Source organism: Lagopus leucura, unplaced genomic scaffold, assembly GCF_019238085.1.
Source record: "Lagopus leucura isolate 7727_CA_CO unplaced genomic scaffold, USGS_WTPT01 Super-Scaffold_100034, whole genome shotgun sequence".
NCBI lineage: Eukaryota > Metazoa > Chordata > Aves > Galliformes > Phasianidae > Lagopus > Lagopus leucura.
Window position 1 is genome coordinate 3,472,749 of NW_024962283.1, and position 24,214 is coordinate 3,496,962.

Below are 24,214 nucleotides of genomic sequence, written 5' to 3' on the forward strand. Positions count from 1 at the left end.
AAGATGTGTGAGAGCATGCACACAGCCCATTCGTGGGGGATTTTTAGAGCTCCAGAGCTGGTGCAGGATGCTGGAATGCAGCCTCGGTGCAGCATCAGGGACCCTCACCCTCGCACTCCTTCTCATCCGACCAGTCCCCGCAGTCGTTCTCTCCATCACACTTCCACTGGTTGGGGATGCAGTGCCCGTTCCCACACTGGAACTGGTAGTACCGGGAGCAGTTGGGGGCATCCGTTGGGTTTTCTGACCAGGAGAGAAGAGTTCTCTGAGCTCCAGCGCTATTTCAACAGCCTCTAACACAGCCAAGGTACAAGAACAGGGCATCCCCCCCAGAGCCCCCCCAGCATTTTGGGCTAGATCCTTTCTCTTCCTCTCCAACTCCCCCACTTCTCACATCTATCACTGCTCTGTTGGCAACGTTACAATGTGTGTGCACTGGGTGCAGCCAAACAGCACCAACAGTCACAGAACCAGCAGTAGAATTCACACAGAGCACAGCAGAAGCAGAGAAGCAAGCCCTGCAGCTCTCCAATGAAGGTACAGCTGCTTTGCCTGGCTGTGCACAGCTCCTACTGCTGCCCAGGGAACACTGATAAATATTGAACTTGGCTGTGAGCTGCCTGTCTGCTTTGGGCTGGGAATCTGGAGGCAATATGGTCCCACCAGACTCACTCAACCACAACATGTGCCCACAGGTCAGACGTGCAGCATGCTGCAGCTAATCTACCTGCAGAAAGAGAATGATGCTGATCCCCACACACGACATTGCAAAGTGAAAACAAAACAGTGCACACACATGTACACGCACATACATAGATGCATGGGTAGGTACAAAGAACATGGAGCCTGTTCCCTGTGCTCCTGGTATCCAAAGGAGTAAGAAGCCATAATGACAAGGACCTTGAAGGTTTGCTCACCACAGCTTGCTTCATCTGAGTAATCGCCGCAGTCATCCATGCCATCACACTTCCACACCAGGCTGATGCACACCCCGTTTGCACACTGGAAGCTAAACTGGTCACAGGTGCGGTGGAATTCAGGCTCCTGGGCTGCAGGGGGGGAAAGTAAAGGTCAGTATGGGGCTGGAGGGGAGCTGTCATGGCCTTCTGAAAGCACAGCAGGACCACTGTTTAGGAGACACGGCAGCTTTGTGGTACCCTCCCCACACCTGTGGTCTCCACTCTCCAGCCCTCCCTGCACAAAGTGCCTTGAGATGCACAACACCACGCTCACCGCATCCCGCGTAGTTGGCATCTTCATCGGAGCCATCCTCACACTGGATGTCACCATCACACACCATGGAGTGGGACAAGCACTGCTGCCGGTTCTTGCACACGAAGTCCATGTAACGGGTGCACAGGGGAATTTCTGGGGAAAGTTCAGGAGGAGTGGATGGCACCATGGCAGGCACTGCCTGCAGGAAGGCCACTGTCATTTGCACAGACATGTGTGAAGGTCCAGATTTCCATATCTCATGGACTGTGAACTGCCCTGCACAGCCTGTCCTCACTCAACAACACGTCACAGCTTGGCACGGGCACTGGGAGGATTCGATCCTCCTTAAGCAGCACCTCTTATGTGCCTTTTGCAGATGCTCAGGGAGCAGCCCATTTCCTCAGCACCAACCAGTTACCCCACCATGGGCACACCTCTCAGCAGCCCCCAGCACTCACCGCAGTCCTGCTCATCTGAGGCGTCGGCGCAGTCGGTGATGCCGTTGCAGTGTTTGCTGGTTGAGATGCAGGTGCCATTGGGGCACTGGAAGCCATTGCACTTTTTTTCTGAAATGAGGTACATTTTGCCAGTTTTCAGTACCAAAAGCACAGCCCCTATCCCCTTTCCCCTGACCCCTATAGGAAGGGATGGGAGTTGGCTGCAGCTCTCGTGGTTTGCAGACACGTACCGCAGATGGTGGGGTCCTCATCGGAGCCATCCTGGCAGTCAGCATCGCCGTCACAAGCCCAGCGCTGTGGGATGCAGTGCCCATTGAGGCACTGGAAGCTGGAGGCCTCACAGGTGCGGAACACTGATGGGAGCAGAGCAGGGAGGGGTCCATTTCTCTCTGTGCCATATTTGCTCACAAACCCGCTGCGCCCTCCAGATTCGGGAGGCTCTTTGAGCGCAACCCTTGGTGTGTGCCAGCACATGCGGCTGTGGTCATCTTAGGATGGCAAGAAGTGGCACAGACAGCAAGCGAACCTTGGTGGGGTGTAGGATCCCTGTATGGGGACCACAGGGTAGGGGAATCACTGGTCAGAAGCTTTGGAGATGGTCTGGAATTAGGGCAGGCAAAAGTTATTTGTGTGGCCAATGCAAATTAGAAAACTTTGGAATTTCAAAGGGATCAGGGCCTCCCTCGGGCTTCTTTCACCCAAGAATCTGCTGCAGGGTGTGCTGGTTGAAGCCCAGCATGTGTCGTTGCTTTAGAGACAAATATCACTCTCCAGCCAAGCGAGCACTCAGTGTTATCAACAAGAAAAGCAACCTGCAGCTTAATTAAATGGCATGCTCGTGAATTTCACATTGGTTTGTGACACGTGCAGATATTTCAAAATGCCTGAGTTTCATGGCAGTAATATTCTATTAAGTATTCAGTGTGAAATGTAATTATTTCAGATAAGAGCAATAAATACAGCCAGTAGAGTCAGATGAAATGTTTCTCAAATAACTGTGATCCTCTTAGATAATTTCAACTTCAGGCTCTACAAACCCGAGATGCTTTTTGAAGTAGGTTCTGTTCCAGGAGAAATTCTCTCTGGAGAAACTCACACGAGAGATAAGTGATACCAATATAAATTAAACCTCCTTAGACAGCAACGTGCACAGAGTGCCAATGACCACAGCCCCCCGAGCATTGCTATGCACCTCGTGTGCTGGAGGCACATCTAGCCCTGTGGATAGAGGATGCAGGAGCTCAGCACAGCAGATGTGATCCCCCAGGGGCTCAGCACCCAAAGGCCAGCTCCTATCCTGCATATTGCTCTACAACACAGCCCTGTGCCTTTTGGCAGTTGCTTTACATTCCCAAACCCCTTGAGAACAGCAAGGCTGCTATGAAGAAGAACCACTTCCCAAGCTGAACCTGCCTCTCCTTTGCAGCTTCTCCACCATTACTGAGTCTGAAGGAAATGTCAGTTTTCTGCAACGTGCTTCACGGCAAGAAAATGGTCAGAGTTCAGGCTCTGAAATGAGATCAGTGCACACTGCCCTGTCTGTTGCCTGCCTGCAACAAAGGAGCCCATTCTGAACACAAGGATTCTTTGGCTGCCTGGCAGCCAAGTCCCACTTCCCTATTCAGCACAGCCTCAAAGGCACAGCCGGCACTGTGCCATGATGCACCTCGGGCTGCTGGGGATGTGTTGGGAGCAGCCAGTGCTGCAAAACTGGTGCAAAACTGCTCTTGCAAAGCCAACCAAACGCAACTCCTCCAGTGCAACACCTCCAATGCAACAACTTGAACACTACTGGGAGAGGCTGTGAGCCCATAAAGAGGGATGGCAATATGTTATTGATCACCACAAAGTGCTTACTGGTGCAGTTGGCTTCATCAGACCAGTCCCTGCAGTCATTGTCATCATCACACCTCCAGGAAAGTCGAATGCACATCCCTGAGCTGCAGCTGAACTCGTCTTTTCTGCACTGGTGAGCATCTGCAAAGAAGCGCAGACAGCTGTCAGCTGAGTTTGAGGCCTAGGGAAAAGAGGAGGAAAATTTCACACGGGCTACTGAAAAGGGAGAGGAGGCTGATAGTTCAGAAGCAACACTGAGCAGCCCACGCGGCCATGTGCCTGCTGGGTGGCTGCCCAAGAAGAGCCTTTAATCTCAACCAAATATTTGGCTTTGGGTTAGGGGAGGGCCCAAGGAGCAAGGAAAGATGATAACAGCACAGAACCTCCCTGCCAGACTGCAGCGATGGGGGAAATCACTGCAACATCTCATCTCCTGCAGTGATAGGAGGAGGCAGCTGTTGGCTGGGAGTAACAAAGGGGATCTGGAGCAGCACTGCACTGCCCAACCTCTCAGCAGTGGCACCAGGCTTTGGTCCCTCACATGAGGACAGGGAAGGAGGAGGCATGCAGCAGAGCAGCTCACCGCAGTGACTCTCATCGCTGTTATCACCGCAGTCGTCCTCCAGGTCACACTTGTAGGACAGGGGGATGCAGGTCCCCGATTCCCGGCAGCGGAACTGGGTTTCGGCATCACACACAGTGGTGGCTGATGGGGAGAGGAGGAGGTCAAGGTGGTGCTGGAAGGATGGACTGTGCCGATCCATCATGAGTGAAGCAGAGTGGGGAGCTGAGAGGTGCTCAACACAGCTTGCAGGGTTATTAGTGTAGGTGCATGTCAGAGCTGGGGAGCAGGACTAAGGGCATCCCACCTCACTGCTACTTGCAGACTGGGAGCAATGTGTCCCCGGCAGAGGATAGAGGGGGAAACACTGCAGGCTACAGCTCACCCAGCCAACTTGAGATTCAGTTCCTAGGGCAGGAACTGCACTCTGAACACCTCTTGCTCCCCATGACTACAAAGGGAGAGCGGGACATCAGCTCAGATGCAGTGCCGATGCAGCAGACATCTAAACTGGGATGGGCAAATGCCACCATGGGACACTCACGGCAGTTCTTCTCATCGCTCATGTCCCCGCAGTCATTGTTGTTGTCACACTGCCAAATGCTGTTGATGCAGTTCCCGTTGAAGCATCTGTACTGGTTGGGCAGACACGTGTTTTCTGGTGCAGAGGGGAAAACAAAAAGAAGCTGGGGTGAGGCATGACGCCCTGTTCTTGGATGTCAGATGCACTCCTTGTTCCAAGGGCAGCTGGGAAGGTCATCAATGGAAGAAGCTGCCACCTCTAACGACAACAGCAGGAACCAAGCCTGGTGTTACCTTCCTTCACGCAGGTGTTGTTCTTCATGCTGTAGCCATGAGGACAGTCACACTTCACCTCCCCTGAGGGCAGCACGGTGCTGGAAACACCCTCAGGGCACTTGCAGCTCCGGCCATTGTTGGACTTGGGCAAACAGAGCAAGCTGCAGGGGTGGGCAATGCAGCCGTTCCGTCCTGGCACCGGGGAGGAAGGGGACACCATCAACAGGGGCTGTAGGCAAGCAGGAAGCCCCATCCCAACCCCATCCCAGTTTGAGGTTGCAGCCCCATGTTTCTGCAGGCTAGGGAAGTGCTCTGACAATCATAGTGATGCAGCTCAGAGACCCCATACAGCACTTGGCATGGAAAGCCATGGTCTGTGTCCTGAGCTACGGGGTGGATGCCTCGATCAATATCCCCAGCAAAGACAATCTTGTGCTCTTAGCTACCTGTCGTCTTTCCTCTGTAGAAGATTTTCATGTCCATGATCCCATTTAATCGGCCGACCAACGTCTCCATCCTTGAGCCACTGGTTTTGGACGCCCGGAAGATGCTCAGCTGTGACCAGTCATTCCAGTAGATCTCGTTCTGAAGGGTACACACTGCTAAGTACTAAAGCACCTGAGCACCCACAGCCACAGGGCAGCAGAGTGCAAATCCCTCCCAACCCACGGGGAGGATAATGAGGAAGACATGGACTAGGATTTGAGCAGGAGTGGAAGCAGGAGTTGCTAGGTGCAGGAATTTTGGGGAACATGTCCAGAGCAGAAATAGAGTGAGCAACGTGCTAGCTCCTTCCCACCAAACCTACCCAGTGTGCTAAGTGCTCCCACCATGCAATGGAAATGTGGACAAAGTGGAAATGGCTGGCTGCAGCAATACCTTAAATACAGCGATGGCATAGGGGTGTGGGAGGCTGTCCAAAATGACAGATCTCTGCAAACCATTGAAATCCACCCTCTCAATCCTATCCATGTAAGCCTCAGTCCAGTAGATCCAGTGGTCATCCACAGAGATGCCATTGGGCCACCGCACACCTTCTGAGACGATGCAGGCAGCCGAGGAGCCATCCATGTCACTTCTGTAAATGCCAGGCCTGGAGTCTCCCCAGTCCGTCCAGAACATCAGCCTGCAACAGGCAAAGAGCTTAGCTGCAACAGGAACAGCACAGCTTGTCACAAGGGAGCGGGTTATCAAGCAGAGACGTGAACGCTTTGCATTCCCTGTCTCTTGAAAGATGTGCCTTTGGGGAAAGGAGCTCTTTGCAATTCAAATGAGAACAGCACTGGATCTGCGAGCAGAAGGCAGGCTGACAGAGCTGCAGTCTGTGGGGCACGAGTGCAGCTGGAGGTTACCTAGCCATGAGCTGCAGAAGTGGATGCTGAGATGGTGTTGTCATGCTCTGCTGGCCATGTGCACATAGCCAGAGGCAGCTCAAGTCTACCAGTGTGACATCAGCATCATGGCATGGGGGTCCTCATTGCTCCCTCCTAGCGCTGAAACTGCTGCCCAGAGAATCTGTGGATGCCCCATCCCTGGAGGTACATGAGGCTACAGAGGGGGCCCTAGGCAGCCTGATCTGCTGGGGGCAAGCGGCCAATGGCAGGGGGTTGGAACTAGATGATCTTTAAGGTCCCTTCCAACCCAAGCCATTCCATGAATCTGCGATAAGCCTTCCATGCAGCATCTCCCCCTGGTTCCTCTTGTGTGGCTGTGGCATTGAAGGGGAGGGCTTGATCTGCATGGTAGAAGGGATCTGACTGCAGGTGGGAGATCATTGCTTACCCTTCTCGGGGCACCAGCGCAAGGGCCCTGGGTCGCTCAAGGATGGAGGAGTTGAGGACAGTGAGACGCAGGTCTCCATCCGGATTGGCAACCTGGAGTTGTATCAAAAGAAGAGGACTGTGCTGGATGCAGGCTGCATGGAGGGAAACTGCATGAAAACTGTGGCAGTAAATCATATTATCCCAATCAAACAGGTGCCATGGGCACAAGGAGCTGCACTGCGGGGCAGTGGATAACAGCTGTGTCAGGGGAGGTTTAGGTTGGTTATTAGGAAAAGTTTCTGCATGGAAAGGGTGGCTGGACAATGGAACAAGCTGCCAGGGCAGTGTTGGAGGTATTTAAGAGATGTCCTGATGTGGCACTAAGGGACATGGGTTAGTGATGGGGCTCAGCAGGGCAGGCTGATGGCTAGACTTAGTGATCCTGAATATTTTTTACAACAGAAATGATTCTGAGATGCTTTGTGAACCCAGAGCAGTGTGGGGAGCAGGTTGGCAGCCAGCAGTGGGACCCCAAAGGCACACTGGGGCAGTCCCCCCTGCAGCACAGGTGGTGTGACTGTACCTCAATTTTGGGAATTCCAGCATTGACCCAGTACAGCAACTGGCTGAGTGGTTCGAAGGCCAAAGCTTCCACCGTTTCCAACCCAGTGCTTATGATTATTTCTTGCCCAGAGCTGCCATTGAGACAAAGACGCTAGAGGGAAAAAAAGGAAGAAAAAAAGGACTAAAAAAGCAGAACCTTCCCAGCCTTGAGGTTAGCACAACCACGTGTGTATATCCATTTTCTACTTCCCTAGGAAAAAAAATGGGAAACGGAATAATTCTGAAGATATCCACATCAGTGTATGCCACAGGAAGCAAAAGCATCTCGATTTGTCAGCTTTCAACCAAAGATCCCAACATTTCTGGATCAAACCATCCAGAATCATACATTTTGTGGGAAGTAATTCAGCTGTGGAGCCCGATGCCCCGAGCTCAGCACTATTTGAGATCAATGCACTACACCGGCACACTGATCATTAAGTTCCCCTCCAACCCCAGCCGTTCTACGATCGATTCTACGACAGCAGACAGATGAGAAACGCCCAAAACAAGATGCTGACTCTCAGGCTGCCGCTTCTGCCCCGGTGAATCCCTGCTCACCTGGATGATGTCCAGTGTGACATCGGCCCAGTAGAGGCAGTTGTGCTCATAGTCAAAGTCGAGCGCGACCGCCCCGCGCAGCCCGGCCAGCGGCAGCTCCTGGCTGAGCCCAGAGGCGAGGTCGTAGCGGTGGATGGAGTAGCGGGTGGCATAGAGGATGAATTCGTTCTCCTCTGCGGGACAGAGTTGGGGTGTTTTTAGTGATTCTGTGTTTTTTGGGGTGCTCGTGGGGTCAAGAGGGAATTGGAGATTTTTTTCATCACAGTGAGCAGGTGTTCCAGCAGAGCAGTGGAAGGGAGGCAAAGGCCCTTTGTCTCAATGGGATTAGGTTAATTAGAATACGCTAATAGCCTTACGGCTCCCCTTATTCCCTCGCACCAACACTGCAGCTATTGTTTATCTCAGAGGGCTGAAGGAGGAGGTAGGGATGGCAGAAAGCACTGTGACCGGTACCTTGCCGCATTAGCATGCTGCCAACTAGAAACAAAACACTCATCTCCCAGTTCCTCTGAGTTCTCATAAAAAAAACATAAATGTGCTGCAAACCTGGGAGTCCTGGGGGACACTTTCCAATGGGAAATACCCCAGAGGGGTTGTGATCTCAGTTTGTGCAGAACCAAACCGGCCTGGGACTGAGCTCCCAGGCATTGCGTGCTGCAGGTAAAGTCCATTAATGCTATTAACAAGTGGGGCTGATGTCAGAGAGCAGCTTTGGCTACACACCCCAAATGAGATTATATGGAGCTAAGAAACAGACACCGCACATGAAAGTGTTCCCATGGTGTGAGGCACCATGGAACTGAGGAAGCAAGGGTTTGTTTTTCGGGCTCTTTGCAACTCTCCAAATAGCTCAGTGGGCACGGCAGGGTGAGGAGCATGTCGGTGCTGAGCAGGGACAAAGGCTGAACCTACACCAGCCTGCATCAAAACAGCCCCAGGCTCGAGCTGCAGCATGACAGCAGATTAAATTACAGCAGCACAGAGCAGAATGCAAATAGCTGGCAGCGTGCAGGCACAGGAGCAAGTCAGTGCCTTGCATGTTTGAGAGTAAGTAGGCATGGAGGTGATGTCTCACTGGGTGATTCGTGCCTAATTCATGATAATTCCACTTAATGAATGCAGCATGGGCTGAAGCCACGCTTATGCACTCACCAGCCAGTGGGCATGGCAGCATCTCCCCCTCCAGTCGCGACTCGATGTCACCACCCATACAGGTGTCCCCAGAGATCTTCCGGTAGCTGCAACACACAGAATTCATTGTTGTTGCAGGAGCACTGGTAATCACTGTGTTCATTGAGAAGCAGCCAGTGCTTCTCAGCTACAAGCTAGATGTTGTGCTGTATGTCTCAGCACGCAGTCCACTTACTGTCACCTGCAAGGTGTGTGTGCAGGTGTTTGGTCATATCACCATAAATCCCAGCCCTTAGAGGATGGGGTTCCCAAGCACAACGCTTACCCTCGAGTCCTCCTGTAGGTTGAGCCCACAGGGCATGGTACTGGTGGGTCATAGGGCTTCCCTGCAAACTCGGGGTCTGGGATGCAAACTTCCAGAGAGAGATCCTCGCTCAGCTTAAAGCCAAAATCACTGCAAGGAGAGATGTGATGTGAGCAGGGAAGGGAGAGAAGGACAACAGAGCTGCTTTGCTGTGCTATTTTTGCAAAGTGTGAAGATCTCAGAAGCCCAGTATCTAGCTGTACACTAATATTTAGCTGTGCATCTTAGCTTCTTTCCTTAGGACTCTTCTCCACCACCAATGAGCCTCCCCATGCCAACCACTGGGGCTGGGCTCCCTGCCAGCTGGCCCATGTCTGCACCTCAGCATTCCAATCTGTAAGATGGGAGCTGTGGTGTGCTGCTGCTTGGGAAACGCTGCGGAGGAGGCTATACCACTCTGGTTTTGCTGTGGTTCAAAGGCTCCCAGCTGGCTTGTGATGAGCCAGATTCCTCTTAGATCTCAGCAAGGGACAGACAGGACTGTAGGTGAAAGCTCAGCCAGCAAAAAGCCATTCACTTACTAACCCCAAGCCTTTGCCTCTGAGTGCCAGAACCCATTCCCTAATCCCGACAGCTGTGCGGTTTCAGCTGCAGATGAAATGAGTCTGCAGGGCCAGCTGCATTCCTGCGGCTGTGGGGTCACAGGGCTGCACTGCAGAGCATCTCTGCGTGTGACAGTAAATTGTCAGCCGTCATTTGAAAGAAGGTGATGGATTAACAATATCTTCCTCTTGTATAGAGCCTTTCAGAGGTTCCCCAAAGGCTCAAGGGACATTAATTAAGTCTCACGACCCATTATTAATGAAAGGATGCTTTCAGTCTATTTAGTTTCCTCCTTGCTATAAAATCAAGCAGCGATACAAAGGGCAGAGTAAATTGGACATGTGTCCACTCAGAGCAATTGGTCACAGATATTTATCTCAGACGTACAACCCAGACCAAAGGAAATTAATTGGTATTTACCATTCAAAGTCTTCCCTGGTACACGAGCAGTTGGAGACCATGACAGGCCTGTCAAAATCTTCTCCATTGAAACACGTCGCATGAGGAGTCCTCCTTTTGAAAACAGTTTTATGCCCCAGTAAGCACTCGTTGCCTCGCTCATCTGAGGGCGACCACAGCTTGTAGTCGTTCTCTGTGCAGGGGACCCCTAGAGAAGGGACAAGGTTGGGTCAAAGGTGGGCACCCCAGACTGCACTATGGGGCACCTGGACTTGGGATGTGGGAGCAGCTCTGCAGAGATCATTGGCACCCTACAAGGATGCCCTTTGTTGGCACGAGACGAATGTTTTGCCCTGGATCACAAGGTTTTTAGCCCAAGACAGACAGCAGCGATGCTCAGCCCAGCAGCGCTGCTGCACTGATGGGGAATTGCAGTGCCTCGTTTAACCGGAGCCGTTCTGGATGCCAAACAGATCCACTTCTAACAAAACATCAGGGGAATCTGCTACGAATTTCAGTCGAGCAAATTCCTCTGCTGAGTTTAACTGCTCTTTGATTAAAACGCTGCCTCGCAATCAAAGCCGGATCCAGTTATAAAACATTCATGGGCAAAGCCTTCAGAAGGCTTTTATTCTTCCACGTTCCTGTCGAACAAATCCCTCAGTGATGATGGTTGGGGTTCAGTGACAGCATTAACAGCCAGGGCAGGATGCTCACCCAGCACATCAGAGGTGTTGACCTGCAGGATGAGCCAGCTGTGGCCGTTCTCCTTGTAGGAACCAAAGATGGTGAAGATGGTGCTTTTCTCCCCAGGCTCTGTCAGCAGCCCATACACAAATACTGGCTTCTCTGAGAAGGTGAAGGATTTCCACGTCTCTCCCTCGTTGGTGCTGTACCTGCAGGAAAAGGATGGGGGTGGCTGCAATGGGGAAACCCAACCTGGCATCCCAGTTCTGTGCTGCAGCCCTTACTTGAGCTGGTCAGTCTCCGTGCCCTGTGCGATGGCCACCAGGATGCCCCCGTGGTCACCCCAGGTGTAGTAGTGGGGTCCTGACAGTGCCTGGAAGAGAAACAGTGGTGAAAGGAAGAAGGACAGGCATGGGGATACAGAGTGCCAGGGCATTCTACAGACCCCACGTTGTTCCTGTGCATTAGGATGCCCCAGTGGGGCACTGAGATCACCTGCAGCACAGCATGTCACCTCCAGAAGGAAACCATTTGTGTTTCCCCTCAGCACAGAACCACTTTCGCTTTCCTTTCCGGGTTCAAAACAGAAAGCACAGATCCACCCAACTCCACCATGCACCAACCTGCCTGGGGATGCTCTGTTAGGGTCACTGAACACTTTGGTGCCTTATCTGCTTTTTGAGACCAAAACAGCGCTCTGCAGAGCAATAAGCCTTCCAGCAGCTTCCAAAACCAGGAAGAAAATGTTGTGCTGCTGCTCCTCCCAGTTGAGCAACAGCAGTGTGAGGCCATTCCACACCTCTGCACAGAGCACAAAGGTGCAGCTCTGTGCGGTGTGCCCGGGCTCTGCTTGTTCCTCATGGGGTTTAATTGCTCTGCAAAGCAAAACTGCCTGCGAGCCAGAGGAGGACTGCACAGACACAGCAGTCGGCTGCTCTCTCTGTCCATGAACACTACAGTTCCACTGAAACCCAGAGGCTGTGACAGCAGCCAGACCTGCGGCGTGCCCGGCACTAACCCTGCCCACGGGGTACTTAAGGGGAGGAAAAGGAGGCTGCTTAATGCATGTGTTGAAACCGCTTGCAGATGTTGAAATACCATATTATGCTCACAGCAGAATGCACAGGCAGACCAAAAATACCGCCGCAGACCAAACACCCGCTCAGTAAACAGCACCAGATCTGCATACACTGAGGGCAGCATCCCGCGGTCTGGGAAGAGGCTGGAGCCTTTCCAGGCACTGTGCAGAGCTCTGCCTGTCAGTCCTGTCCACAAGGGACCGGCTGACCTGCGCCGAGGACACGTTCTACGAGCTGAACAAACAGAGCTCAAGCTGCATCTGAACCTGCTGCCTTCAGCACGAGGCGACCGCGCCTGCTCCTGCATCCAAAGATGGTTTTGCTACAAGGGGCATTCAGCATCTTCTGGCTGCAGCTCTTCGATGTGTGCACACAGGTCACCTTCACTGCCTATGGGCTGCAGCTCCCCAATCCGTGCTGCTGCCAGTGTGCTGAGCTGCCAACCAGAGCCCTTACCTCTCTCCACCTCGCCCCAGCGCTGCTCGAGATGTAGACGTTGGTTTTCTTCGCCATGCTCCTGCCGATGGAGCCTAGGAGAATGAGAACAGTCATCCCTCTGCAGGTGGACACAGCGGCCACTTAAATGAAGGCAGCTGCCTCGAAGCTATTCTGGTCTGTGAGCAAAATGCCGTGATGGAGGAGCTGATTTTTCCCACTGTAAACCAGCGCTCTTAAAATCAAATGTTTTAAGGATGATCGCAAGTTTTAAAAGCAGCTGGGGAAAAACATATGGCTGTAAACATGATCAAACAAAATGAGCTGGTGGTTCTGCAAATGTTCCATCATTTGTTTTCTACAGCGAAGAAGTGAGACAAACAGCAATCCCTGCACGTCCAAGGAACCCTCCAGCTGGGAAGGGGCTGAAAGAAGAGTGGATTGAAGCAGGCAAGGTTTGCAGTGTCACCACACTGCACTGACATGTACATACTGTCATTAGAGGGACTGCAGTGCAGAATAGGGCAGCAAAATGCACCATTTAATTGCACTTCATAGAATCATAGAACACTCTGAGTTGGAAGGGACCCATAAGGATCACTGAGTCCAACTCACGTTTGTAAACTCCATTTTCTTTTAATTGCATCTACAAATGAGATGCCACCCAATTCCTCGTGCCTTTAAAATAACGTGCTCCCAAGCCCCTGGGCAGCAACAGAAGGAAAAATGGTACCGGTGGCAATGATCAGCCCTGGTGCCGACTCTTTGGAGAGGATGGGCATCCTCCGCAGCTGGAAATTCAGCAGCTGGCTCAGGCGCTGGGCCAGGTGGAGGGAACAGCCCTGGGAAAGCTGGGGAAGCAAAGCACACCGTCATCAGTGCCTCAGTCCCACTTCATCCTGCAGCCTCTGCTTTGGAATCACAGAATCACAGAATGGCCAGGGTTGGAAGGGACCTCAAGGATCACGAATCTCCAACCCCCTGCCACATGCAGGGCCACTGACCTCCCCATTTAATACTAGACCAGGCTGCCCAGGGCCCCATCCAACCTGGCCTTGAACACCTCCAGGGATGAACGGGGCATCCACAGCCTCTCTGGGCAGCTGTTCCAGCACCTCACCGCTCTCTCTGTAAAGAACTTCCCCCTGACATCCAACCTAAATCTTCCCTCCCTCAACTTAAAACCATTTCCCCTTGTCCTGCTGTTATCTATCTTCTCAAAGAGTTGATTCCCCTCCTGTCTGTAGGCTCCCTTCAGGACACAGTACTCCAGATGAGGAGCAGAGTAGAGAGGGACGATCACCTCCCTGTCCCTGCTGGCCACCCCTCTGCTGATGGAGCCCAGGATACCATCTGTTGATGGGATTTCCCATGCAGGCAGCTCAGCCCATGGACCCCTCTGCCTTTTGGGAGCTTGGCTCAGCTCTCACCTCACAGTGTGTCTTCTCCCCATAGCGTGTCTCTGCCGGGGGCTGCAGGGGCTCCCAGGTGCCTCCCTTGTCAAAGGTGATGACGGAGCGCATGTTCTCCTCGCTGAAGGAGCCGTTGAGCAGCGTGGCAATGTACACACCTCTCACACCCTCGACACGGTGGAAGTCAGCAAAAGGCTCATTGGCAAAATATCTGCAAGGGAATGCCAAGGGGATAAAGAATAAAGAGTTGATGGGATGGCCACAGTCAGAGGGTTGTGGTCAGCAGTTCTATGCCCAGATGGAGGCTGGTGATGAGCGGTGTGCCCAGGGATCTGTCTGGAAGTGCTCCAGGTCGGGTTGAATGGAGCCATGAGCAATCTGACCCTGATGTAGTGCTTGGCAACCTTTCTCACAGCAAGGGGATGAAACTGGATGATCTTTGCGGTCCCTTCCAACCTAAGGCATTTTATGATGATTCTGTGTACTTTGGAGCACACTACCTGACCAGAGTGTCACTGCCTGCTCCTCCTGGGCTGTAGTAGAGCACATTTTCTAAAGACAGGGAGAACTTCAGGCCTTCTGCTTCCGAAATGTAGAGGTTGGTGCGGTTGTCATCGTGGCTGACGCACACAAACACCTGGTCCTCCGATGCATCGGCGATGTAGTACTCCTGTGGGAAGCAAAGGAGTGGTGTGCAGGCTTTAAGTGCATGGGCCCAGGAGCAGGGTTTGCATGCAGGTCAGTGTAGCATTTCCTCATAGATAGCTAACAGTAATTCTCCACCCTGCAGCAGGGAGGTCATCCACTGCTTACCTTAATTGGATGCTTGGTAACGAATTGGGCCACCCGCATCGGCTTGCGGTTGAAGGAAACCCAGAGCTGAACTGATGATGGCTGCAAGCTGCCCAGCAAGCGCTACAGGGAGCAGAGAGAAACATCAGGAGTGGCTACAAACCCCAGAATCACCCTCATCCCTGTGCCTGAACCAACTCTGTGGGGACAGCATTCCAGAGAGCAGCGAACACAAGCATGCCTCCTGCTGCCTGTTCTGGCAGCTCAGGTGGAGGCACAGAGACTGGTTTGGAGCAGAACAGCATGTCATTGCCTTCCTATTTTTAATGAGTTGCATGAAGGAAAAGACACCAGCGCCGAGCCAAAAAAGCAAAAGCTGGGGGCAATGTGTTTTGTGCAGGTTGCCAATGGTAAGCACCCAAACCCAGATTTAGGCTCCAAAAATAAGCGGCCTGATTTTCCCCGGCTCCACATCACCAAGCAACCACAGCTCCTGGGGAGGGGAGCAGGAATCAGGAAGTCCCAACTCCCTTCTGGTCCATGAGGGTTGTGAGGATGGGCTGCCATCTCCATGGGGACACCGACCATCCCCACATCTCACCAAACCCCATCAGAGCACCCAGATAACATCTCCTGCTAACCACAGCAGGCACAGAGCCAAGAAGGCAACGTGCCCTGGAAGTTGCAAGAGAGATTTCTGAGAAGCTGAAAGCGCTCTTCAAACTGGGGTGACGTTGCTGGGGATGCAGGGTGAGAGCATGTAAGAGCCACCTGCAAAGGGCAAAGCGCTCCTTGCAAAAGGCTCGGTGGCAGCAGCAAGTGAAAAGCAGTGCTTGCATCTTACAAAAAGGAAATTGCTCCTTGAGTTCTAGCATGGTGTCTCCGGTCATCTGTGAAGGACTTGCCCTCAGTGAGAGCACAGATAAGCCATGCTGCAGCACGTAAGGCTGCCTGGTCCCAGCTCATGTTTGAGCTAATCCCTGACGACAAGTGGCCTCCATTCACCCAGCCCTGTCCCCCCTCCTGCCTCCGCATCCACCCCATGCGTTTCCAGCCCTGGTGCTCTACAGCCTGACCTACTTCTGCCCACCCTGCTGACGTGCAGGGCAGCAACAGCACGGCCGGCACTGCTCCATCTGCAGGATCAGCATGGTGAGCTGAAGGCTGCTGGGACTCACCACAGACTTTGTGGCAAACAGGTATTTGTCCCGGAGTTGGAAGTCATCAACATCCTCCAGGATCACCTCTTTATTTTCTCGGCTTTGGAAGAAATCTGTGCTGCGAATGACAGTGGAGGTGCCAGAGGGCTCGTGCCGCTCGATGTACACTGTGTTGGGCTTATCGTAGGGCTCGACACCCCTGGACAGCAAAGAATGAAAAGGTTTTTATCACCATTACACTCACAGAGCAGTGCAGAAGGCATAGAGGAGCCAAAGCCCTTTAAAGAGATGTGTTTGGCATGCAGGGTCTGGGGAAACAGGAGCAGCCCTGGCCTCAGCAGGGTGCAGAGCCCAGAAAGGGAGATAAAGCTCTGCATGGCCCAGGAACTCCAAGAGGGGAAGGAGGACTGGTCACAATGTGGGGAATGTGATTGTAATGAAGTTTGCATGGGTGTGTTCGCCTCCTGATGTTATCCGGGGCTCTGTACTTCCTATTTGTGTCTCAGCTAAGGCCAGGAAGGATGGGGTTGGAGATGTCACAAGCCCTGTTTGTCAGGGGATGTCCCTTCTTGTGTGACCCTGAGGAGATGAGCTGGAAATCTGCAAGGCGTGTGGCGAAATGGCTGAGATGGTGGGGATAAGAACAGGAGGGACCTGAATGTTGGTGACAGCTGATGGCCAGAGCAGCTCTGGTGGCCAAGAAAGAAGAAAGCCTGTGGCCCACATGCTCAGCCCAGGGATGGGGTTGGGAGCACGGTGGTACATGGAGACAGAAAGCCAGGAGGGAGGGAGCTGGATGGAACACAAAGCTACAGCACATACCAGGAAAAGGACTTCACGTGCTCCTGTATCATTATCCAGGTCTGGCCAAAGTCATCTGATTTCCAGAGCTGTAATGGGAAAGGTGAGAGATGGGCCTGGATCGTGCAGTGCTCTCAGAGTGTGCAACCCAAGGGAGGGTGACCTCCAAGACACCAAAGCTCAGGCAGCAGAAAGAGGACAGGGACACATCCACCTCAAAGCTGCACCTGGGTGAGAACCACCCAAGCAGGAAAACACTGCCTTCACTTTGTAGAGCTGCCTGGTTGTATAGGAACTCAGAAATAAAAATAACTTGCACTAAAGTGCTCGTGGTGTGTGTGATTGCAAAGGTAAACCTGCGGGCAGAGCCTCTCCCTCCTGGAGCATGTCACAGCCATAGGAGTGCTCTGCCACTGCCCAGCTGCGGGTGGGAGGAGGGCAAAGTTCCTGAGCAGAGATGGTATCTCTTATTTCACCAGCAACAGCAGCAATAAACATACCAACCCGCAGGCACACCAGCCCCACTCCAGATCCCAGTCTCCAAGGGCAAACCACATTAAGCACTGTAGATTTCTGACTTAGGTTCCTCTCTTCCCCATAAGGGAGTCCGGAGTGACTGGGATAAAACCAGGACCCTCGTGCCTTGGCAGCTGTGCTCACCTGCTTGTTGGGGTGGGATCTGTCAAAGCCCAGGACGAGGTTGGGGTTCCTGCTGTGCAGAAGGAGATCTGCTGCCCTAAAGGGGATCGAGAAGCCCTGGATGCTCTTGCAGAAGTCAGTGGTGATCCAGAGGTAAGGGACAAAGGCATCCACAAAGATATACTGGGGAGAGAAGGACAGAGAAGGAAGAAAATCAGAGCAGGGCTCAAGCTACCCATGACAGCAACAAGTCCTGGGGAGCACCTGAGAGGGAGAACTCTGGAGGAGAGGATCTTGTTCCCACACTTCTACCACACTCTGTTGCTCCTTGAGGTCCCTGAAGCCAACAACTGCTGTGTGCAGAGTGGAGTTTTTTGGCATGATTCAGCGATGTGGGTGAGTGTGTCCATGCCCCAGTGCTCCCAACCCAGCTTTGGAGATGGGAATATCCATGAGGATGGAGAGCTGCAGAGCCAGGATGGCTCAAACCACCGCAGGAGAGCTTTGGCCAGAAGAGAGGTGGCTTTGGTGTAGGTAAACTTAAGTGTGCCACAAGAGCATGAAAGGTAATGGCCTTCAGTTGTCCCAGGGGAGGGTACTGGGAGAAATTTCTTCTCTCAAAGAGTGGTTTGGCACTGGTACAGGCTGCCCAGGGAGGTGGAAGTCCCTGAAAGAATTGTGGTATGTGGGGACATGGTCAGTGGGCACAGTGGGGATGGGCTGGGGTTGGGCTTGGAGATCTGAGTACATCTTTTCCAACCTTAATGATTCTATGATGATGCTGATGGGCGCACAGCCCCTAACTCTGTTAGCACAAGCCGCTGTGGGTGCAGCCCCCCACCACCCCACTCCCTCAGTCCCTTGCACTCCGAGGGGCACCACAGGGCACCGTGCCCCCCTCAGCCCCGCTCACCCGCTGGTTGTTGGCTGGGCTGTGGTAGAACTGAGCGATGGCCGCCGCACTGCTGTTCCCATCCCCAAAGCTGAACCTCTCCGAAATCTTTTTGAAACTCTTCCCATAGTCATAAGAGATGTAGACCTGCAGCAAGAGACCCGGTTACAGGAGCAGGGCTGCAGGACGCCAGGCAGGGGACAGGCAGCTCACGGCACTTACGTCGCTGTTTTTGGGGCCCAGCAAGGACAGGCTGTCCCTGGCCAAGGCCACGATCACGTTGCTCTTCTCTCCCGCCCAGTGAACGACCATCTGGTTGTGGGAGTCATTGAGGCTGACCTGCAAAGGGAATGGGCACCGTGAGCCGGAGCACGGGGTTCCCTCCTCCTGGGGAATGCATGCAATGGGATAAGGCATTCAAACCTGAAGAGGATTGAAGCAATCCCAGGGGCAACAGGACCCTGTGGGGTCAGGGGGAGGGTTAGGGCTACAGGGCATGGAACACTGCTTGGATTTCAGTGCTCACTGTGAGCTGCCAAGTGGTTAAAGTCCTGAGAGAGACCTTCCCTGGGGAGGAGGTGGTGAAGGAGGATCTGCTGCGAGCACGCTGCGCAACCCATGAGCGTGAAGTTCATTTATTCTTCCTCAGAGAAAGAGGATTTGTGAGATGACCAGAACCAAAACTAAAACCGAGGAAGGAGAAGCGATACAAACTGGGCTGGCTAGGCAAAGGGCCAACACAAACAGAGTCACCTTCCTACAGTGATCTCTGTGCTTAGAAGGACGTGCAGGTATCCAAAACAGGTGCAAGCAAACCCACTGCTGCCTGTGCTCATGCTGTACCTGGAGGGCTGGTTTCTATGGGGAAGTTATCGCAGCATCGCTGCGGCGGGGCTGGAGGTGCTGCTCTGCAAAACACAGTGTCTGTAGGGAGCTGTAGAAATACAGGGCTAAGCCCTGCTTAGGGCTGGTACCCAGCAGTTTCCTCCTCCCCCCCCCCCTCCTCCTGCCCCCCAGTGATGGGCAAAGAAACGTGTGGAAAAAACGATGGCTTTAGTCCAAGAGAGGCAAGTGAAACAGAAGTCCCCAAATCCCTGTTACGTAATGGGCTTGTGCAAAAGGAAAAAAAGGAGCAAATCAGAAAGCAAACAGGGGGACAGTGAGCATCCCCCAGGGCTGGTGCTTGCAGCTGCTGGGCTGTGTGCCTCCACCTGGGGCTCAGAGCAGAGATGTAGGACTGCAGGCGGCTGCACCCCAGCAGTGGAGGTCAGTGAGAACTTGGGGATGCAGGGAGGAAGGAGAGGGTGATGCCCCCCACACACAACCTGCAGTGTGAAACCCATGGCAGCTCTGTGTCCCCACCCCAGCATCCCCCCTTTTCCCTTCTCCATCAGATCTGACTCTTCCACAAGCAGGAGCTGTTTAGTGCCACTCGTTTGGGTCTAAGGCTGCAGCAATGATGGGTCAGCAGCAGCGAGCTTGCCCACAAAGCCCCCTCCTGGGGACAGCCTGATCTCCTCCCCATGTGTTTTCTCCAGGATGGGTTTGTTGACGCCTCCATGACATTTTCAGTAGCACTTTGCAAGTTGTTCTGCAAGAAATCTGACACTAGGCTAGCTAGAGAAACAAAACAAGAGGAGGCTCTGACCCGTGCCCTGCTTTAAACTCAGCCAAATGACCTCTAAAGCATTATTCCCTGTGAGCAAAGAGACTGAACCGCAGACAGAGTGCTGTCCTTGAGCAGGGGACCAGGGCTGTGCGGGCAGAGCCAAGGCCTGGGCAGCAGCTGAGCCCTGGTTCTGCACTGAGCCACTGGAGAAACCTCCTTAAGGAGCTGCCTGGATCCACGAGCAGGCAATGGCTGGTGCCCAATGGAAACAGCACTTAGTAGAAAATCATCGTAATGGGGCTGTGTTTTGCTTTCTGCCAAGTGATTAAGGATATATGAAATATGCATGAAACTCTAATTTGTCCTCCTAATATGTAAGGTGCCAAATGAAGTCCACGAGGGGAGAAATGAAACCAAGATGTAGGGGAGGCTGCTTGTATCTCTAGTTAACACAGTTTATGCAGTGTTGCTCACATTCATGTTTTCTTTCTGTTAACAGCATCTCCCCACAACCAAAACCCCTGGTTTAGAGCAAGACAGCAACCCTGGAGCTGCCATCACACTGGAGCAAGCATGAAGGGCATCCCTGTGAGCTCTGTGCAGGGATGGATGGAGGACATGGGCTGTGCTTGCAGTGCGTGGCATTGCCTCAGAGTGGGCTTTGGAGCAAAGCATGCATCAAAGGGTTTGTCCTGTGCTGCAGGACTCTGACCTGACCTAGGGAAGGGCTGTTAATAACGAAGCACTCCATGTCAACACCACACCAGGGCTGCACGAGGGAAAGAGACGTGTGGGGATCGTGGCTCTTTCTTCCCATCCTTGTTATGCAACAGCAAATGGGATGCTTAACAACAAACACGGTTCCGAGATCGTTCCTGAATAATTAATAGGCTGTTACAAGGATAAGTGAGCGTGTTGGCGAGGCATGAAGCCTCTGAGGCTTTGAGGTGCCAAGCCCTCGTGCTCCCTGAGCCCTTGCTGCATTGGGGTGGCAGAAGAGCAATGCCAAAGGGGGGGTCACGGCATCATGGGGGGCTGCAGTGCATTGCGTTGGTGGCACTGCAGTGGTTGTGTTGGTGGCACATATCGCTCCTCGTGCATCCCACCGACGCTCCATTCCTGCACCTTCTGCTCAGCACAGAGCATCTGTTCCATCCCTGCATGGTATTTTAAGCCACCTCCTGTGCCTGCCACGGCTCTGCCTGTGACTCGGGCTGAAAATGCCAGGGCCCGAAATCACCCATATGAAACACGAGTGACTCACTTCAGCGAGCGCCAGGCCCCTGTTAATTGTGTTAATACCAAAATCATCTGCTTGCAGAGCTGTTTGCTCTCTGCTACCGCCAACAGAGCTCTCCTTTTGCTGTTGTGCCTCAAGGAAAGGAAAAGGAGAGTGGGGGAAATCTGGGGTTGGGTCAGGAGCACTGTTTTTTCCCCCAGGAATGAGTCAAAGAAGGGAGGAAGGATAGGGCTCAGGGCCTGGGAGCTGTACCAGGATGTGCGGCCAGCACCCAGGGCATGGGTAATGTAGGTCACAATTAATTATGGTTCACATCCGATGGGCTGTGATTGATTTCTCTGGTCATGGAGCCGGATGGTGTTTATCCTGCAATGCACATGTCTTTGTTTTGGAGAGCAGAAAGGTTCTGCAGCATGGTGTGGGTTGTAGGATGCTCATGGCCTCAGAAGAGTTCCTGTGCTCTGTGCTTGGGGCCGTTCTTGCTGAATGCTGGCAGCTTACGGGGGCACTCAAGGCAGCAACCAATAAACCCAAACACCTTTCTGCCCACCAGCACTGTGCAGTCTGCTCTGGCAAGGAAGGAGGCTGCTCTCTCAGTGAGTGCGTTGCTTTCTTGGTCATCTGTGAGAGCTTTAGTGCAACAAGGATGGGAATGTCTCCTGCACAAAGTCGTCTCAGTGCAGTGATTTTAACAGGAGATGAATTCTTCTCTGCTGGGCTTTGCAAAGCTGTCATAAAGATGAAGGTCACTGAGTAACAGCACAGGGGAGGAGCTGGTGGTCATCCATGTGGGATGCAGAAGTGCCTGGTTCTCTGAGCACTGACAGCTGGGGAGGTCCTCAAGGGTGGGCTGAGGGAAGGTCATGCAGTCCTCTTACAGTGCAATTGTAAATAGCCAGAAAACGATGGAACCTGGTGGTCCTCTAAGGCAGGAGAGGTCGTCACCAGCAAGCAGGACCTGAGAGCAAAGGAGGTTCTGAGATGATTTGACTCCATGGTCCCAGGAGGGACAGGTGGATGCTGAGGTGGGCAGTGATGGCTGCAAATGCTGTCCCTAACCCACATCACCTTCCCCTTGCAGGGTCAGCAGATGAGCTCACTTCCTGTCCAGTACCATCCATCACTGTCTGCTGCTGCCACACCAGTACCCATGAGATAGCGTCACCTGACAGGTAGGCAGCAGGAGCAGCAGCTTCATGTGCCCTTCTTGTACTGTCCACAGGCTGAGTGGTTCTTTGCTGGTTTATCCCCAGGATGGGATGGGATTTGAGGGATGGCTGGGATGGAAAAACCAGAGAGAGGGATGAGGATAAGTCTCCACCGCTGTAATGAAGCCATAGGGTGGGCAGTGTGCAATGCTTTGGATGCTCACAGGGACTGAGGGAGTGCTGAAGGGCATAAGCAGCACTTGTCCTGCTCAGGGGATGATTCCCATCAGTGGCATTGCAGAAATGACCCATCCAGTGTCCAGAGCCCGTTGCCAAATTTGCCAAGTTGTGCAGTGCCATGGAGAAGCCACGGTGGCTTTGGAGTGCACCCCCAGCTCCAGTTCTGGCTGTCACAACGTGTCACTCCATCAGTCCCCCGGCTGTGTTCCAGCAGTGATGGGCAGCTCTGCACGAGCAGTGCCATGAGGTTACACCAGGGCAGGGCGAGCCAGCACACAGCATATGGCTGAGCAAACTGCCAAGCACAGGGAGCAGCACATGCCCCTGAGAAGGGTCTCCTGCAGGGCTCTCAGTGGCTCACTCCAAGCACTGTCACCTTGCTGATGTCCCTCTGCTAACCCTGCCAGCATCAGGGGAGCCACAGAGATACAGGAGGGGTGGGGACCACACGATGCTTGTGACTGGAAGCAAGCAGTATAGCATGTGGCTTTGTTTTCCTTCTTGTTCATACACCACAATGCGGGTTATGTCCTAATTCCTTTTGTAACAGACACCACGATGTAAAGCACTGTATGGTTCAGAAGGGTTGTGTAGGCCTAGTGAAGTCCTGGTGAGGTCTGGTACCTGGGCTTTAATATGCTTGCATCCAAAAGCAGCAGAAGGGCCAATTTTTATTAAAATTAAAATAAAGCATTAAAGTCTGCAACTGTTTTGTGTAACGCTGCCAGTGAGAGCAATTCATTGCTCCAAGCGAATCCCTTCCAAAAGCTTCATGCAATGAGAAAAGACCCAGCAGAGGCCAATTGTATACAAAAACCCCCCTGCCTGCTCTGTGTCCTGCTCTGGATGTCACTGAAGCCTTCCAAGTGTTCCAAGTCCAGGCTATGGGTGCTGCTCTCCACCCTGACCTGTCAGAGTGGCCTGAATGACAGCTGTGGGGGGGGCTGAAGGGAAAATGCCCCACATATGTCCTGACAGTACAGAGGAAGGGGAAATCATTGGGAACGGAGAAGGTTAAGAGAGAAAGTTCTCCCCTTCCATAGGTGGGAAATGCAGATGTGGCTGCTGCCCTCAAGCAGCACACGGGCTACACAGTGGGACTTGAGCAGCCTGAGCGAGAGGGGTCACACGAGGCAACGGCACGCAGTTTGGCATATGGAGTAAAACACAAAAATAACGGGCAGGCAATGGCAGCCTGCAGACTCCCAGGGCAGGCACACGGGCAGCGTGTCCTGTTCTGACATCCCCCCCCAAAATGAGGCAAAGGGAGAGGAGGATGCTGGTCCCGGCAGCAAAACTTGCTAATTAATGGAGCCTGCGCAGGGATGCTCTCAGGGACGGCCATCTGTATGCTTTTCTGTGGTCAGCCAGCTCCTCACATCAATAAGCAAGGGCCAACCGGGCAGACAAGCAGCCAGGGAGAAGCCCTCCTTACAGAGCAGGCTCAGCACCTCACAACAGCACAATCTTGCTCTAAAGTCTCCCTTTCAGCCCAGTTTCAGGGTCGAAACGTCCCATTTAAGCACATCTAGTGGGAGACAGATGCCAGCTGTAGCTCCCAGCCGTGGGGTTCCCATCCCCTGGGGACAAGCTGGCCGTGTCCCCGGCTCAGACCCACGAGCGTGCCCTGCCAACCCGGCGGCACGGCTGGGTCGCGATGGCTCCGACACCATGGGAGATGCGGGGATAGATGTAACCGCGCTCAGCATCTCCCGGTCAGCTCCTTTTGGAACAGGGCAAGTGCGGCCGCTCGTAGGTTCAGTAGGGGGCTGCGGTGCCCCGGAAAGGGGGAGGGGGGAACCACGCAGCGCAGCATTCACCCTGCTAATGCACATCGCTGGGGGGGG

At 53.2% G+C, this 24,214-nt stretch overlaps 1 protein-coding gene across 1 annotated transcript in view; it reads right to left on the reverse strand.

Annotated features, from left to right (window-relative positions):
• Window positions 1-24,214, reverse strand: part of SORL1 (sortilin related receptor 1) — a 34,884-nt gene that overhangs the window by 10,180 nt on the left and 490 nt on the right. The window contains exons 2-30 of the mRNA XM_042882359.1: window positions 18,353-18,469; window positions 18,152-18,277; window positions 17,260-17,421; window positions 16,621-16,688; window positions 15,817-15,997; window positions 14,660-14,761; window positions 14,347-14,516; window positions 13,865-14,057; window positions 13,168-13,285; window positions 12,456-12,529; window positions 11,205-11,293; window positions 10,951-11,129; window positions 10,255-10,441; window positions 9,253-9,381; window positions 8,949-9,034; window positions 7,797-7,969; window positions 7,216-7,347; window positions 6,652-6,743; window positions 5,749-5,995; window positions 5,316-5,454; window positions 4,888-5,061; window positions 4,616-4,729; window positions 4,093-4,215; window positions 3,531-3,650; window positions 1,904-2,026; window positions 1,674-1,781; window positions 1,234-1,368; window positions 918-1,049; window positions 109-243 (exon numbers count right to left, since the gene is read on the reverse strand). Of these exons, the coding sequence (XP_042738293.1) occupies window positions 109-243; window positions 918-1,049; window positions 1,234-1,368; window positions 1,674-1,781; window positions 1,904-2,026; window positions 3,531-3,650; window positions 4,093-4,215; window positions 4,616-4,729; window positions 4,888-5,061; window positions 5,316-5,454; window positions 5,749-5,995; window positions 6,652-6,743; window positions 7,216-7,347; window positions 7,797-7,969; window positions 8,949-9,034; window positions 9,253-9,381; window positions 10,255-10,441; window positions 10,951-11,129; window positions 11,205-11,293; window positions 12,456-12,529; window positions 13,168-13,285; window positions 13,865-14,057; window positions 14,347-14,516; window positions 14,660-14,761; window positions 15,817-15,997; window positions 16,621-16,688; window positions 17,260-17,421; window positions 18,152-18,277; window positions 18,353-18,469 (3,928 nt within the window). The remainder of the gene's footprint in view (window positions 1-108; window positions 244-917; window positions 1,050-1,233; window positions 1,369-1,673; window positions 1,782-1,903; window positions 2,027-3,530; window positions 3,651-4,092; window positions 4,216-4,615; window positions 4,730-4,887; window positions 5,062-5,315; window positions 5,455-5,748; window positions 5,996-6,651; window positions 6,744-7,215; window positions 7,348-7,796; window positions 7,970-8,948; window positions 9,035-9,252; window positions 9,382-10,254; window positions 10,442-10,950; window positions 11,130-11,204; window positions 11,294-12,455; window positions 12,530-13,167; window positions 13,286-13,864; window positions 14,058-14,346; window positions 14,517-14,659; window positions 14,762-15,816; window positions 15,998-16,620; window positions 16,689-17,259; window positions 17,422-18,151; window positions 18,278-18,352; window positions 18,470-24,214) is intronic.